Raw genomic sequence first — 13,719 nt, 5'->3', positions numbered from 1 at the left:
TACAAGCACCATTCCAGCTAGCCATTTACCATTCACGACATCATTTAGGAAGCTGGAAGGGATTGCTTGCGTTGAGAGAAGGCGAGGCAGGAGAGGCCGCTCCGCCATTGTTCACTGAGGTTTGGCGGCGAGCTCCACGGACAACTTGGCGCATGCCACCATCGGCCTGCGCCACAGGACCATCATCCACAAGACTCACACGACGCACATCTTTCGGTGCCTGAGCGACTGTAGATGGAGCGCGGACAGCCGGCGTTTGCTGCGACTGTGCGGTCGACGAGCCGTGGAATCCTGGCAAAGGCGGTCTGGACCCAGCGGCTGTCGACGCCACTGATGCCCATGGATTTGGACCGCTTGAGAGAGGCCGGACAGGCGGGGATCCAGGGCCAGTACCCGTGTACATAGGCGGTGGAGAAGACACCTTGCCGCGGAAGGAAGGTGGCGATACAGGCCCAGGGGGCGCCGTAGCCATTGGGCGCGATGGAGGAGACAGGGTGCCAGGCGGTCGCACTAGCGCAGGGGGGCGGGGTGCACCAGCTCTCATAGAACCAAACAAATGCTGACGCGCCATGGCAGATGCGTCTGAGTTGGATGATTGTGCGCCAAGGGGAGGAGGCGAAGATGGGACCACAGGACCCACCCCACTGGTAGAGGCCCAAGGGTTTGTCTGTCCTGAAGGCGATAGCGGTGGAGACCGTGACCCACTAGAAGCTCCCATAGCGCCTGGAGGTGAGGATGGACCAGGACGCTGACGAGAATCCGTGCCTAATGGTGCTGGAAGCTCCAAGAGCGGCACCGAGTCAAGGCGGCCACGAGCAACGCGATCATCCGGCAGGGTGGGCTGCGGCTTTTCGTCCGTGTATGATCCCATCGTGCTCATACCACCAGCATCGCTTGGTGCGTCGCGCGACTCAATACCAGCGCGCCAGCGACGCTCGCGCTCAAACTCAACGTAACGTTTCATCACAATATCGGATGAGTCAAACTCGCCTTCAGCCGAGGCATGCGATTCGCCCTTCTTTTCACCTTGAACGACACGAGTGGCACCCCATGAGAAATCGTCCATGTGCCAGTAAGCGTACGTAGGCAAGACCAGATTCCAAATGGGCAGTGAAATAAGATAGATAAGCATCCAAATCACATACATAAACCTTCGACTCGTTACGACGATGAGAACACCCGGCAGACCCAAAATCAGAGCAAGTAGAACCAGAGGAAGCGTGGGGAACTCCTTCTTTTCACCAGAGTCCTTACCCTGGTTTTGAATCGGCGTGAGAATAGCGGTAATGACGACGTAAACCGTGAATGCAATAGCAGCAGGCAAGACAAGGGTACCTACAGTGTCCATGAACACAACAAATCTCATCGAGAAACAGAAAGTACCACACAGACCATTCACTTGAATCAGTTCAAACAGGTTGTGGACCGTCGAGTTAATCCAGCGACGACGCTGTGAGCGCAGCACACGGAATGCATCCGGCACGACCGTCTTGCATACAGCAGATGGGACAAACATCAGCTTACGCTTCGGGAACGTCTTCAACATGAGCGTCGTGAGGTATCGATCTTCACCAAGCAAAAGCAGGTTTTTCTTATGAAGCGTATCCACCACATTCTCTGAATAGTGCTCCACAATATCGGGGTTGGCCAGAATCGGTACGTAGAATCCCTTGGGACCCTTCGGCGCTTTGATACGGTACGCACTGAAGCAACCTGGCAAACACGTCACGACACCGAAACAAGACTCGAAGCCCTTGGTTTGGTGATGCGAGATGTAGTACTCAAATACCTGAATCATTGTTACCCAAGTTTGCGCCTTGTTTGCAATCTTGGTCTCGCCACACAATCCCATAATTTCCGGGTCTTGAACCATGGACGCTACCATGCGCGTCAGCGAGTCAGGGAACACCTTGGTGTCTGCATCCACCATGAGAACAATTTCATAGTTTTCTGGCGTTATACCCGTTACCCGCCAAATTGCGTTGAAGAACTCGTACTCGAACTGCGTCATGCGCTCGTCGAAAAGCACCTTTTGCATGAATGCCATCAAAACCACCTGTGAGTCACGCTTACCACGATTCCCGGGTTTTGCGCTGTCAAGTTCAAGCATACTGCCACACTTGGCAATCAAGATCATTGGTACACGCTGTTGTTTCGAGCGTTCCACGGTCTGATCGTCATAGTCGTAGAAACCGGCATATACTTTGGCCATATTGTGTCGCTTGGAGCCATCGGCGATGGCCACATATGAATAACCTTCCACTTCTTCCGGTGGCACCACCAAGTCTTTCATCATCGACAAACAAATATCTGGTGTAGAGACATCCGAGTCTGCACCCTTGACAATACCGTCAGCAATGACAAGCAGTAACTTGTGACTGTTCGGATAGTTCGTCGTAGACAGACTGTCCAGCGTAGTACGGAGACCCTCAATCGATTCCGAATAAGCAGTGACAAGACAAATCGTGTGCACGAGTGGGAAGTTAAAAGGCTGATAAGATGCAGGTGGTTGCGGCACAACATTCCACAGAGGGAATGGGCATGGACCCCAAGGCGACTCTGAGCCTGAATTCGATGAGTGGATCGACTGCGAAGAAGGCAACATGGGTTGCGTGATAGATGTCGAGCTACGCGCGGTCGCCAGCATGGGCGAATGAGGAGGTGAACCGACCACAGAATTAGTGCCCATGCGAGCTGCGGCGATCTTTCGCTCCATAGTAGTCGGCCTCGCTTGTGGCTTTTGGTACATTTGGTTGAATCGACTTGTTGTAGGAAGAAACGGCTTCTTCACATTCGGTCGATAACCTGCAGGCGCTGGCCGGTAGATATCTTCTGACCAATCCTCCATATCATTCATACGCTTCATGCGCTGAGCATAGGACTCTTTGTCATAATTGCCAATACGCCATGACAGACACCAAGCAAAGAACAGAGCGAACAAGAATTTGATACCGACAACACCCACAATGACAATCATGGACACGACCAATTCGACTTTAGAGGCAATACAACCGTAAGAATCCACGTCTAAACTGGCAATACTACCAAGCTGTTTCAAGCAGTCCAGTTCCTTGGTAAGGCCACGTCGCATAGCTTTAGCAGTCACATCCATCTTTGTCCACTCTTTCTTCGTGTCGTTGTTCTTTAGCTCTTGCATAAACGGAGTCAACTTTGCATCCGAATATTCCAAAATATTCAAATCGATGACGGCGCTGCGGTAGAAAAGATAATTGTCATAATCCTTTAACTGATCCCAGCTCACAAAGGCGGTTCCATGGACAGGTATATCGGTGCTGTTGCTCATTATTTTGGATCGCGTTTCGACCGTATGACATGCACCCGGATCTTCGAAAATGCGTGAACCAGACGGAAATCGTCGACGAAGAATAGCACATTTGAAATAGCGCGGAGGGTTTTGGTTGGGTACAGGTTCCAAGATACCTTCGCAAGCATCACCGGTCTTTTGAAAAAGCAAATTGAGATTTGCGCCATGATCAGCACCATATAGATATGTGTAGGCAATAGGATTTGTGGTTAGATTGATATACTTTGGATTGTCGTCACCAGGAAAAGGCTTGTGCGTCCAGTCATCCAAACTCAAGGTCTTGCCACCAACCAGAGCAGAGGATGAATGCGTCTTGTTCTTGAACACTTCATCTAGCAGGTAACGGTTCTGAATACCACACACTGTCTCGGTAAAACCAAAAGTAATATAACCGACAATAGCCATGAGGCACAAGATAATCACCATAAGACCCATTTTTTCTCGCCATGCTCGCTGCTGCTCAGGCGTTTTGATACCTACCATGTTCAAACAGGAGCTTGTGATACAGCATGTAATAAACCAACAATATATCATCCATGGGCCAACAGGACCTGGGGCAATCCAGTCGAATGAGCCTGCCTTGGTTTCAGGTTGCTTGTCATCGTTGTCATTAGCTAAGTCTGGGTTGCCAGGAGGAACGCGGCGCATACTCACGCCACGACGAAGGAAGTGGATACCACTTTCCACCTTGTCGTCATTCTGTCCAAGAATAGACTTGCCCCGACGAAGTGAAGTACCACGATGAAAGTTCATTGGCGGCGGAGCCTTGGAACCTGTCACACCGTATCCACTCACACCACCACCAGGTCCCATGAAGCCTGCCATACCTGATCCGGAGGGCAGAGCTCCATGCTGAGGTAAGAAACCAGTCGAAGAAGGCATATACACAACATTAGAGTTTCGATTCTGGTCCATTTGTGCAGCATGATTACGATAGTACCATTGGCGGTGATTGGGGTCAATGCGCTCACGCTCCGGTCGAACAAGAGACTTCTTGCGAGCCATGCCACTTCTTCCTGACTCAACATCTTGGGATAAGTTATCCGAGCTATGATGCCGCGAAAAACCAAAATGTTGTCCCTTATTTCCACGAAGGTCTTCATGGGAGGTAGGACGAGAGGGGCGATTTTGTTCTTGAAATGTGACCGATGGTTTCCGGTTTACGTTGCCCGTAGGTTGCATAGAATCGGTGGGAAAAGACATGAATTAGGAAAGAGTAGGCAGATACACAAAAAGGATGCGGAAATGTGCGACTTACTGGCTAGCGTCCTCTTTCGCCAGATGGTAGGAGACACCGACAAAAGGTTGGGAGTTTTCGTGTCTGAAACTTCAAACGTGAACCTTGGGTCTCGTTCCACGCGAAGATTTTCTTACACGATGCTGTCCTTCGAACCGATGAATCCCAAATAAGGTTTAGAAGCCGCGAGAGGTAGCAAAGACGGTAAGACGGACCCAAGCTTGTATGAAACAAAGACTCAAAGTGGTGGAAATGCCTAGTAGGCCTTGACGAGATCATGACGTAAGACGCGCGTTTGGGCTTGTCGGACTTTTCCTCGAACTCAAATTTTGTTGGCTGTAATTCTACCTCGGGACTCGTGCGCAAGTTCCAAGGTATTTCTGTGAGAAATGGAAGCGTCATCACGAGTCGAACTGTCCACGTGAAATTGTCAGCATAAGTGCGTCGTCGTCTCGCATCGGTAAGGAGCATGTCGCTGCCAGAGGGCCGGCACAATCGTATCTTGTTTGTGAAAAACTTGAACTACAATATACATGGCGGGGATCTGTATGAGCTATTTGGTCGTTATGGCGCGATTCGTCAGATTCGACTAGGCACGTCACAGCAGACGCGCGGCACAGCTTTTGTTGTGTTTGAAGAGGCCAACGACGCGAAAAATGCCATTGCCAACTTGAATGGTTTTCATCTTATGGAACGTTATATTGTTGTGTTGTATCATGTGCCATCGCGCTTATCGGGCAAGGGATCCATTGACCAACGCGAAGAGGAGCTGGCGAAGGCTAAGCAACAATTTGGCATCCATGACGAATCATGACGACCTGTCTTGTATATCTATGACCATACTAGCGAAGCGCTTGCGTGAGGTACGGTATAGGCCTGTGTGCATTGCGAAGCATGGCGTCCGAACCAACCCATCTCACTCGCAGAGAAGAAGATGCCTGGGAGGGATATGACCCCATTTGTGGTGCCTTGTTGTGGCGCCATACCCTTGAGTGCGCTCGACATCTCGGCACCTGATGCCATGGTGTATCGTACAAGAGCAGGTGCCGGTGGGTCTTTGTGTTGTCCATGCTCACCCGAGCGGTACAACTGTGCAAACATGTTGGAACAAATCTGGGTGTCCGTATCGATACTTATGGTTCCTCGCATGGGATGTCCAGACTGGATACGGGCCATCGTTAAGGGCATGGCGTCCTCCTGGCAAGCGAAAATGCCTAGGAAAAGCTCGTCGTCTTTTCGGACTTGGCTTGACATGCTGCGCACATGTTGCGGATCCTGGATAGGCGCGCCTTGGGCCGTTTTCCTATTCGTGAGGAGCCAAATCATTTGTTGAGCTGCATTGTGGTGATTCAGCGAAGAAATGATGTTCCCACGCGCACTGGTGATGGCAAGGCGCGGCCCGACAGGTACGAGCCCGCTATATGTCCGCTCAAGTGAAGCTGGTGCATGTAGGGCGAGGCCTACAGCGCCTTTTTCGTAGATACCCCGCGCATGTGTGTGTGTTTGGAAAAACAGAGTGTGTTCGCGCCCTGTGACAAATGGGGTGAACGCAGCCACGCTTCCTAGCACATGCGCCTGGGAGAAGTGGAAGTCAAGGCCCTCCATCAAACCTTGAGCGTAGGCGTCGCTGAATAGGAACAAGGCGCGCACATCGCGCGCAGGTAGTGCTTCAAGTTCTGCGGGCACTTGATGTTCGACATTTTCACGGCCCCATAGTGGCGCCCAATGTCCGGTGGACTCAAGATGGTCGGTGCGTTTGTGTGGATTGGTGCGCCATATCTCTTTCTGTTCGGGCCACCGACCGACGGCGATACGCGGTGCGCCAGGTATGTTGGACCGGAAGGGCGTGGCCAGCGATCTGGGAATCGATGCGAGAGACACGCTGTACGGTGTACCAGGGACACCATCAAGTGATCCGGTTAAGGCTCCCACATGCTGAGGAGCCTCTGTAAGGCATGCCACAAGCTGTTGCAAGACGTCGCGGGGTAGGTCCTTGCTGATGCTAAACAAGAGGGTATCTGATGCGGGTCGAGCACAGAGCGTAGAACGAACGGCTGGAACAAGCGCAGCTGGATTTTTGGCTATGTGTGTTACGACCTGCTCGCGTGGCTGAGCAGCCACCGAGCGAAGGCACCGACGCCCCTGTGTCGCCAGCCAATGTCGCATGCACGTCTCGTCTGGAGGAAGCCTAGCCGCAGGGTCCTAGGTGGTGTTGATGACAAATCACGCCTCATCGGCCGATGGCGGCGTGAGAACAATCGTAGACTGCAGCCGCTGCCTGTCACAGAGGGTGGGTGAGCGAGAAGGCTCTTTTTCCTCGACCCGGCACGCGTGTGACAGTCGGTGTCGCTGGTGCCGTCGCCAATCCACGGCGTGCGTCAGATTATGGGCGACCACAATGATGATAATATGATGCCTGTCAGCGACTATCTGGTGCTGAGGGGCGTGCCTTCCGAGCTTCATTTTGTGGATGTGTACGACAATCAGCATGCGTCGCTACGATGCGTCACGCTCACGAACGTGTGTGAAGATGATGTGCACATTCGTATGCCTGACTCGGTGCAAGGCATACGGTGGATGCAGTTGCGCTCGTCGGCCGGCCCGCTTCAAGTAACGTGGCCGCCGTCTCTCGCCACCAACTCTGTGGCGTGGGCCCGCGAAGGCGGCTTGGAGTCTTCCAATTTGCGTGCGATGCGGCACCTTGCAGCAAACCTTGACGTTTGCACCATGCTGACCATCGAACCGCAGGGAACGGTGCATTTGTTTGTCGAGGTTCAGGTGCGCGAGATGCGCAGCTCAACACTGGTGGCGGATCGACAGGCCGAGTGTGCTCTCCCGATCGAGATCGTGCGTGGTGATAAGCACCAGCATGTAACGATTCCTGTATCGATACGTGCCTGCGAGCCGGAGCTTGTCATGGAGTGTGTGAATGCCGACGAGTCCAAGAGCGGTGGACGTGATCGGCTGATGGTGTTGGATGTGGGCGATGTGGTGGTGCACGAGCATGTGGCGCGGGATGTTCGTGTATCGAATGTGTCAGATATTGCCTGCTTTTTGCAGGTGCGCACGCATGGCGTTCGTGACGACAGTCCCCTTACGATCGTTGACCAAACCACACATGAGCGCGTAGGCGCGGAGCCGATCATGCTAGTACCCAAAGAGGCGCGTGTATTCACACTGGCGCTGGAGCCACGGGAGTCGCATGCCAACTTTGAGCAGACCGTCACGTTTGAAAATGCTAATATGCCGCACAATGACGTGCGTGTATTGGTGCGAGCCAATCTGTTAGGTGCCGCGTCGGATGGTGCATTGGCTGTGCTAAGCGAATGCCCGCTCGACTTTGGGGACTGCTGTGGCGGCCAATGGACTCGGCAGCTGCTTGTCCTGAAAAATGCGGGCGACATGCCACTGGATGTCATGTTCCGCTCGGAAAAGGATGCCGAAGCCACGTTTCAGCTAGCCGAGCTGGCCTTGCAAAGGGAAAGCGCTGATGATGTCGATGTGCCGGACGATGATGTGCCATTAGGCGGCACATCATCGTCTACGGCGCGCGTAGCCCCCGATGCGGTCGATTCACCTGAGGGACCTGTGCCTGACACGGACTCGGACATCTCGTCCAATGCGTCCCAGGCCGGCTCGCGTGCCGGCAGTCCTGAGCCACGCATCGGTGGCGACGCGACGTCGCATTCGAGCGAGACAGATGCTGCGACACAGCATGATGGCAGTACGACGAGCTCGACGCGCCCAAGCATCGCCCTTAGCAGCAGCGTGCCCTCGGTCGCTGGACCGAGTGTGAGTGGTGCGCCATCGTCGGGTCATCGTGCTGCCTCGTACTCGGTGAGTGCTCTCGCCACCTCACAACCACGCGGCCAGCGTCGGCTGCATGATCCTGTGGCGATGCTACGTGGCGGCGGCGAGTCGCAGCACAACCAACTCGAAGAGCTCGTGATGCATCCAGGTGCCCAGTACCGCATCGTCGTGTCGTACCGACCGCCGCGTGAGTCGGCGCACGATGACTACACCGCCGGACGGCTGCGGCAGACCACGTTCCGCCTCTTTTTGGACTACGTGCGTGCATCAGACAATCGCCATGGAGGTCGACAGCGCCGCGAAATTGTATGCTTTACTCGCACATGCACACCCTTTATCTCCGTGTCGCCCCGTGTCGTGGACTTTGGAATGGCTGACGTCGGTGCGCGCAAGTCTGCTCAGGTCTCCATCACGAACCATTCCGAACTCGAGACGCGTGTGCTGCTGCGTTTCGTATCCAAGGTGCTGAGCATGTACACGGACGAAATTGCCGTGCCAGCGCGCCAAACAGTCGATCTCAAGATGGACTTTTTTCCGCGGCGTATCAACGAATCGTATCGCAAGCAGATCACCGTGATGAATTTGCTCAATCGCAGCAATGACCAGATCCTCGAGGTGCGCGCACGCAACGTCGATTTGCAGCGTGTGAGTTTCCACTCGCTCTTCTACCGAATCCTCACGATGAGTGGCTCCAACTTCCTGGACTTTGGCGATGTGAATATCCACTCACCCAGCGTGCGCAGCTTTGGCATTCAGAACTTGTGCTCGACCCGCCTTTCGCTTGAAATGAGCGTAGCACACCCCGAGGACCTGCAGCTCTTTGTCAAGGCGCCTCAGCTGCACACGACGCGCCCTGATGTCCAGCGTGGTGCCGCCCGCAAGGAGCAGTTCCTCGAGGCCATTTCCACGGACACGCCATCATTGCAGCGCGTGCCGCCGGCCAAGCGAGTCACCCATACGCCGCGCAGCCATGTGATTGCCCTCAAGCGCGGTAGTCGCGGCCGTGCGACATGGCCGTGCGGCGCCTCTGTCACGTATCGCGATCGCTCCCTGCTACATACCCTTGCGTACCTCGATCTCGCTGCTGGCACACCTGGCGCGGCAGATCTGCGCCACCGTCATCGAGATGTTCGTGTCTCGCGCAATAGTCGGCCGCCCAGTCGTGCCGTCCAGGACCCGGCTCCGCCACCGCCACCCTCGGCGCCAGCGTCAGCTTCGACACCGCCGCCGCCATCGACCGCGGCTGCTGGTGCATCACCTGCTCTCACAGGCACATGGCACCGTGCCACGCGCTTCGCAGATCCACAAGATGTCGCCCATCTCGACTTGGACTCGCTCATTGCCGCACTCGAGCATCAACCGGCGTCCTTGTCGACCTTTTTTGTCCGCAATGTGGAGGCCGAAGAGCGACTGGTGCGGACGGAAATCAACTTGCAACGAGCCTTGCACCAAGCGATCACGTCCGGTCAACTCGTGCCGATTGGGCTGCTGGACGTTCCACCACACATGATCATGCAAGTGGTCGCGGTCTATACGCCGCATGGGAGCACGCGGCCGCATATCCAGGGCAACGCGCGCAAGCAAGACTCTCGGATCTTTTTGCGGCTCCTCGAGTTTGATACGCGGCGTGCTATGGGCGTGCCCGAGTTTGAGGCGCTTCGAGAGCGTGACATTGACGAACTGCCCGTGCGCGACCTAATGGTGCGCTCGAGTGTGTGTCGCAGCATGCTAGAGCTCGGCCAGCCCCACATCAACTTTGGTCAGATGGACAAGGGCGATCACCGTGACCGCAAGATCTGGATTCAAAACCGCAGCGAATGGGCCTTGCGGTACTGTATCCGAAAGAGTGGCAGTATCGCGTCCGGCGATATTCGTCTCGGGCGCGGGCGCTACGGTATCGTACCGGGCTATGGCAAGCGCGGCGTCGACTTCACCTTCTCACCCTCCTTATCGGGTCCGTTCCACGAGCGTTTGCTCGTAGAAAACGTCGCTGACCACGATAATGACCAAGCGATTATCCTCAAGGCAAATGTGCGAAAGGTCGCCAACTTTGCGCTCGATCCTTCGTCGCTCGACTTTGGCACGTGCTACACGGCCGATGTGTCTATGCCTGAGAGTGTGCTTCTCTCCAACACGACAGCCAAGCAGCGCACCTTTGTAGTGCGCCTGGATGACAGCGTCAGTGAGGCACTCTCGTTGGATGTGCTCGTGTCGATGAGCGATGATAGCGCGACGCGACGCGCCCTCTCGACAGAAGAAGAGGAGGAGGTCGAGACGCTTTTCCAAAAACTCAAGATTGCAAGCCGCAAAGGGAATCTCGATAAGCTCGCCAAGTATCGCGACCGCCTCACGCAACTGGGCGTTGCGATACCCTCCACAGCTGTGGGCTCTGCCGAAGAACCAGCTGCAGATACGAAGGACAGCGCCCACGACGACGATCTGCAGCGGTACACGCTCTTGACTTGTGATCGGACGTGCACACTCACGACCACGATCGGCGCGCAGAGCTCACAAAAACTCCTGGTGCGTGTGCGGCCATGCAAACGCGCAGATCAGCCACCTCATGACGTGCAGATTCCCCTGCAAGTGCACGAACAGAAAAACAGTGATGAAAAACGGCATGTCATGGTGCATGCCCGTGTAGAATGTTGACATAGCTACGTATGCTGCATGGCGCAGTAGTAATGCATGGTTGCGCCCGTCGCAGGCACGACGGCCAGGACCGACTCACCCAGGCGCCGCCCACACTGCTCGCACGTGCTGTGATCCGTGACAAGCACACGTGCTTGGCGCTGGATTCGCACGCTTTGATCCAGCGCCGCGCGATGGGCCGTGGATAGTGCGCTTTCGATGCGCTGCTGCACCCGATCGGATGCCTGAGCATGCAAGTTGCGCAAAAGCAGCGCTTGGACGCGCTGCACGGGCCATTCAGGCGGCAAGAGGGCCAATATATCAGGTAATGGCACGTCCTTCGCATGCTGCGTAAGCACACCCTCACAGACGCGAAGCAAGTGTTCGGGTGCATGTGTGCGCACCAGACGCAAGAGCGTGGCGTACAGGTCGGGGCCAGCCGAGGTGCTATGTTCCACACAAAACGCTTCGGCCTCCGACACAAGGTGCGCCTCCACGAGGAGCAGGTGCAATGCCTCCACATAATGCCCTAGACGACCTAGTAGCACGGACCGAACGAGCGGCCACGGCAGGTCTTCGAGCAACAATGCATCGGCATCGTAGTGGGTGGATGAGCGCAGGAATGCGATGAAGGCATCTAGAGGAGCACCGTGTCGGCACGCATCCAGATGCAGACGTGCACGCAGTGTATGTAGAGCAGGCGCGACGTCACGCACGGTCATGACAGCCTCGAGGTAGGCGAGGCACGTGGCGGGGTAGGTGGGTGCCAAGTCTGGTGCAACACGCTCCGGTGGGAGCTGCGTCAAGTGCGTATCGGATGTGAAAATCGAGAGGCCGAGTGCAGGCGCCACGTCGAGCACCTTTCGTGCATGGCTCAAGATGAGGTCCGTGTGCTCGGGCCCTAACGTGTCGAGGTAGGCGGCCATGTCTTCTGGCTCAGGCAGCTGAGCAAGTGCCTCTGTGTGCATACCCCGCGTGCGGTAGAGCGACACAAGCGCCTGATGCATGTGCCGCGCCTCCAGCTGAGTGCGTACCTGTGCCAGGTCGCACCAGTTATCCACGCGGCACAAGGCCCCCACCAGGCTCGGCTTGGTACGGAGAAACACCGTCAAAAGTGCCGTGTCGACGACTTGCGCCATCGCTACAGCCTCATGGGTCGAGATCGTGTCGGGTGTGCAGTCACACATGCGCAGCTGCTGCAGACATTGGGTATCGACGGCTTCAGCCGTGGGTGGAGGAAGCGAGCCACTGCGCAAGAGGCGCCGGCGGTCATTGAGATAACGCACGAGTGCGTCCAAAGCTTGGGGTGACGTGAACGCGTCACTCTCGGCATGCACCGGAAGCCGCGTGCCAAATAGAGCAGACCACTGTGAGGGTGGCTTGGCAAGCGGGCCCGTGAGTGAGGCAGGGTATAGGGCCAGTACGTACGCGGGATTCATATCCACGTCCATAAACACGTCCATACCAGTATCAAAGGCGCCATCCACAAACGCTGCTAGGCCCACATGAGCGCGTGCGTCCTTGTCGATTGGTTCGGCATTCAGCATGTCGAGAGCCTCCGCATACGCGCCCGCTGCCGTGAGAGCATCTAGTTGCGCCTCAAGTCCACATACGTCGAGGGCATACAGCGAGCCGTGTGCGTAAACATGCGGGGGGTCAGTGAGGAGCTGCACGGGCCCAGCTGGCAACGTCATAGACTGCGCTCGGCGCAGCGTCGATTGCATGTATACGCCAAGTGAGCCATCCGCTTCGCGCAAGAGGACGTACGGCGCACAAGCTATGCCACCATACGGCACGGCACTCCATGGCAGCGAAGGCGGCAGGATGCGACCGTGTGCGTCGATGACTACACCGCGCCGTGGCGTAGACACCAGCACGCCATGTGCCAGTGAGATAGCCCAGGGACGGTCTGTTCGGCCCCACCAGCTCGCATCATCGCCATCACCCTCGACGGGCACGGCATACGTGTCCCATGCATGTGTGTCGACCCATGTGGCCGACGTCAGAGCATCACTCGGCGGCAGACGCCATGCGACGCTGGACGCATGCGCAGGTGGAATCACGACACGCACGTACTCATAATGACCATATCCTGCGACCAGCGCCTGGCCCTCTGTCAGTAGAGCTAATGTTTGTGGTCCGCGTGGAAGTGGGTGGACTTTGGCGTCCCAGAACGCACCATCGACCCATCGGTACATCACAACGCAGCGACGACGGCGACATGCTATCGCCAGCATCGATACAAGCGCATTTTGTGGCGCTTTCTGCTTTTCGCGTGCGACCTCGTCCATACTGCGCAGACCTAATGCTCGCTGCGACGTGCTCGCGGCGATAGACGTCTCTGCGCTGTGGGCCTCGAGCCATGAGCCTGCAACGAGAAACGAGGCGCCGCGCGAAAGAGGAAGGGACGTTGGCGTATCGAGGGAGGCAGGCGTGCTTACACTCACATACCCATCCGCCATACACGCCATATACGGTGTGCCAGGAATGCTGCTGATTTGGTCGATGCGGCGGTGGCGACCACGACTCAGTTCGACGTCCGGCGCGCCCATCTCAAATATGGACCCATGCGACGTGCCTACATACACGCGTCCATCACACGCTCCCAGCGCTGTGGCGTCCGGCACACGGTCCACCACGACGCGCGGCACATACACATCTGGCATGCCGTGGTGGAGGAAACCAACGGAGGGGCGTCGATCAACGCACGTGGCTT

At 56.0% G+C, this 13,719-nt stretch overlaps 5 protein-coding genes across 5 annotated transcripts; 2 read left to right on the top strand and 3 right to left on the bottom strand.

Moving 5' to 3' along the window:
• Nucleotides 1–40: 40 nt before the first annotated feature.
• On the bottom strand, nt 41–4,528 carry MRET_2608 (chitin synthase; the record flags this gene model as incomplete). Its single annotated transcript, XM_027629235.1, has 1 exon — nt 41–4,528. The coding sequence occupies one exon, from the start codon at nt 4,526–4,528 to the stop codon at nt 41–43; it is 4,488 nt and encodes a 1,495-aa protein (XP_027485167.1).
• Nucleotides 4,529–5,031: 503 nt separating this feature from the next.
• MRET_2607 (RNA-binding protein) lies at nt 5,032–5,376 on the top strand (the record flags this gene model as incomplete). The annotated part of the gene is made up of 1 exon (XM_027629234.1): nt 5,032–5,376. One exon carries the CDS (start codon nt 5,032–5,034, stop codon nt 5,374–5,376), a length of 345 nt encoding a protein of 114 aa, XP_027484926.1.
• Nucleotides 5,377–5,393: 17 nt separating this feature from the next.
• Nucleotides 5,394–6,728, bottom strand: MRET_2606 (uncharacterized protein; the record flags this gene model as incomplete). Its single annotated transcript, XM_027629233.1, has 1 exon — nt 5,394–6,728. One exon carries the CDS (start codon nt 6,726–6,728, stop codon nt 5,394–5,396), a length of 1,335 nt encoding a protein of 444 aa, XP_027484927.1.
• A 219-nt stretch (nt 6,729–6,947) lies between these two features.
• Nucleotides 6,948–11,024, top strand: MRET_2605 (uncharacterized protein; the record flags this gene model as incomplete). Its single annotated transcript, XM_027629232.1, has 1 exon — nt 6,948–11,024. The coding sequence occupies one exon, from the start codon at nt 6,948–6,950 to the stop codon at nt 11,022–11,024; it is 4,077 nt and encodes a 1,358-aa protein (XP_027485164.1).
• A 5-nt stretch (nt 11,025–11,029) lies between these two features.
• Nucleotides 11,030–13,669, bottom strand: MRET_2604 (Vam6/Vps39-like protein vacuolar protein sorting-associated protein 39; the record flags this gene model as incomplete). The annotated part of the gene is made up of 1 exon (XM_027629231.1): nt 11,030–13,669. One exon carries the CDS (start codon nt 13,667–13,669, stop codon nt 11,030–11,032), a length of 2,640 nt encoding a protein of 879 aa, XP_027485165.1.
• Between the last annotated feature and the right edge of the window lie 50 nt (nt 13,670–13,719).

Source organism: Malassezia restricta, chromosome IV (genome assembly GCF_003290485.1).
Source record: "Malassezia restricta chromosome IV, complete sequence".
Taxonomy (NCBI): domain Eukaryota; kingdom Fungi; phylum Basidiomycota; class Malasseziomycetes; order Malasseziales; family Malasseziaceae; genus Malassezia; species Malassezia restricta.
This window is presented reverse-complemented; position numbering and strand designations above follow the sequence as displayed.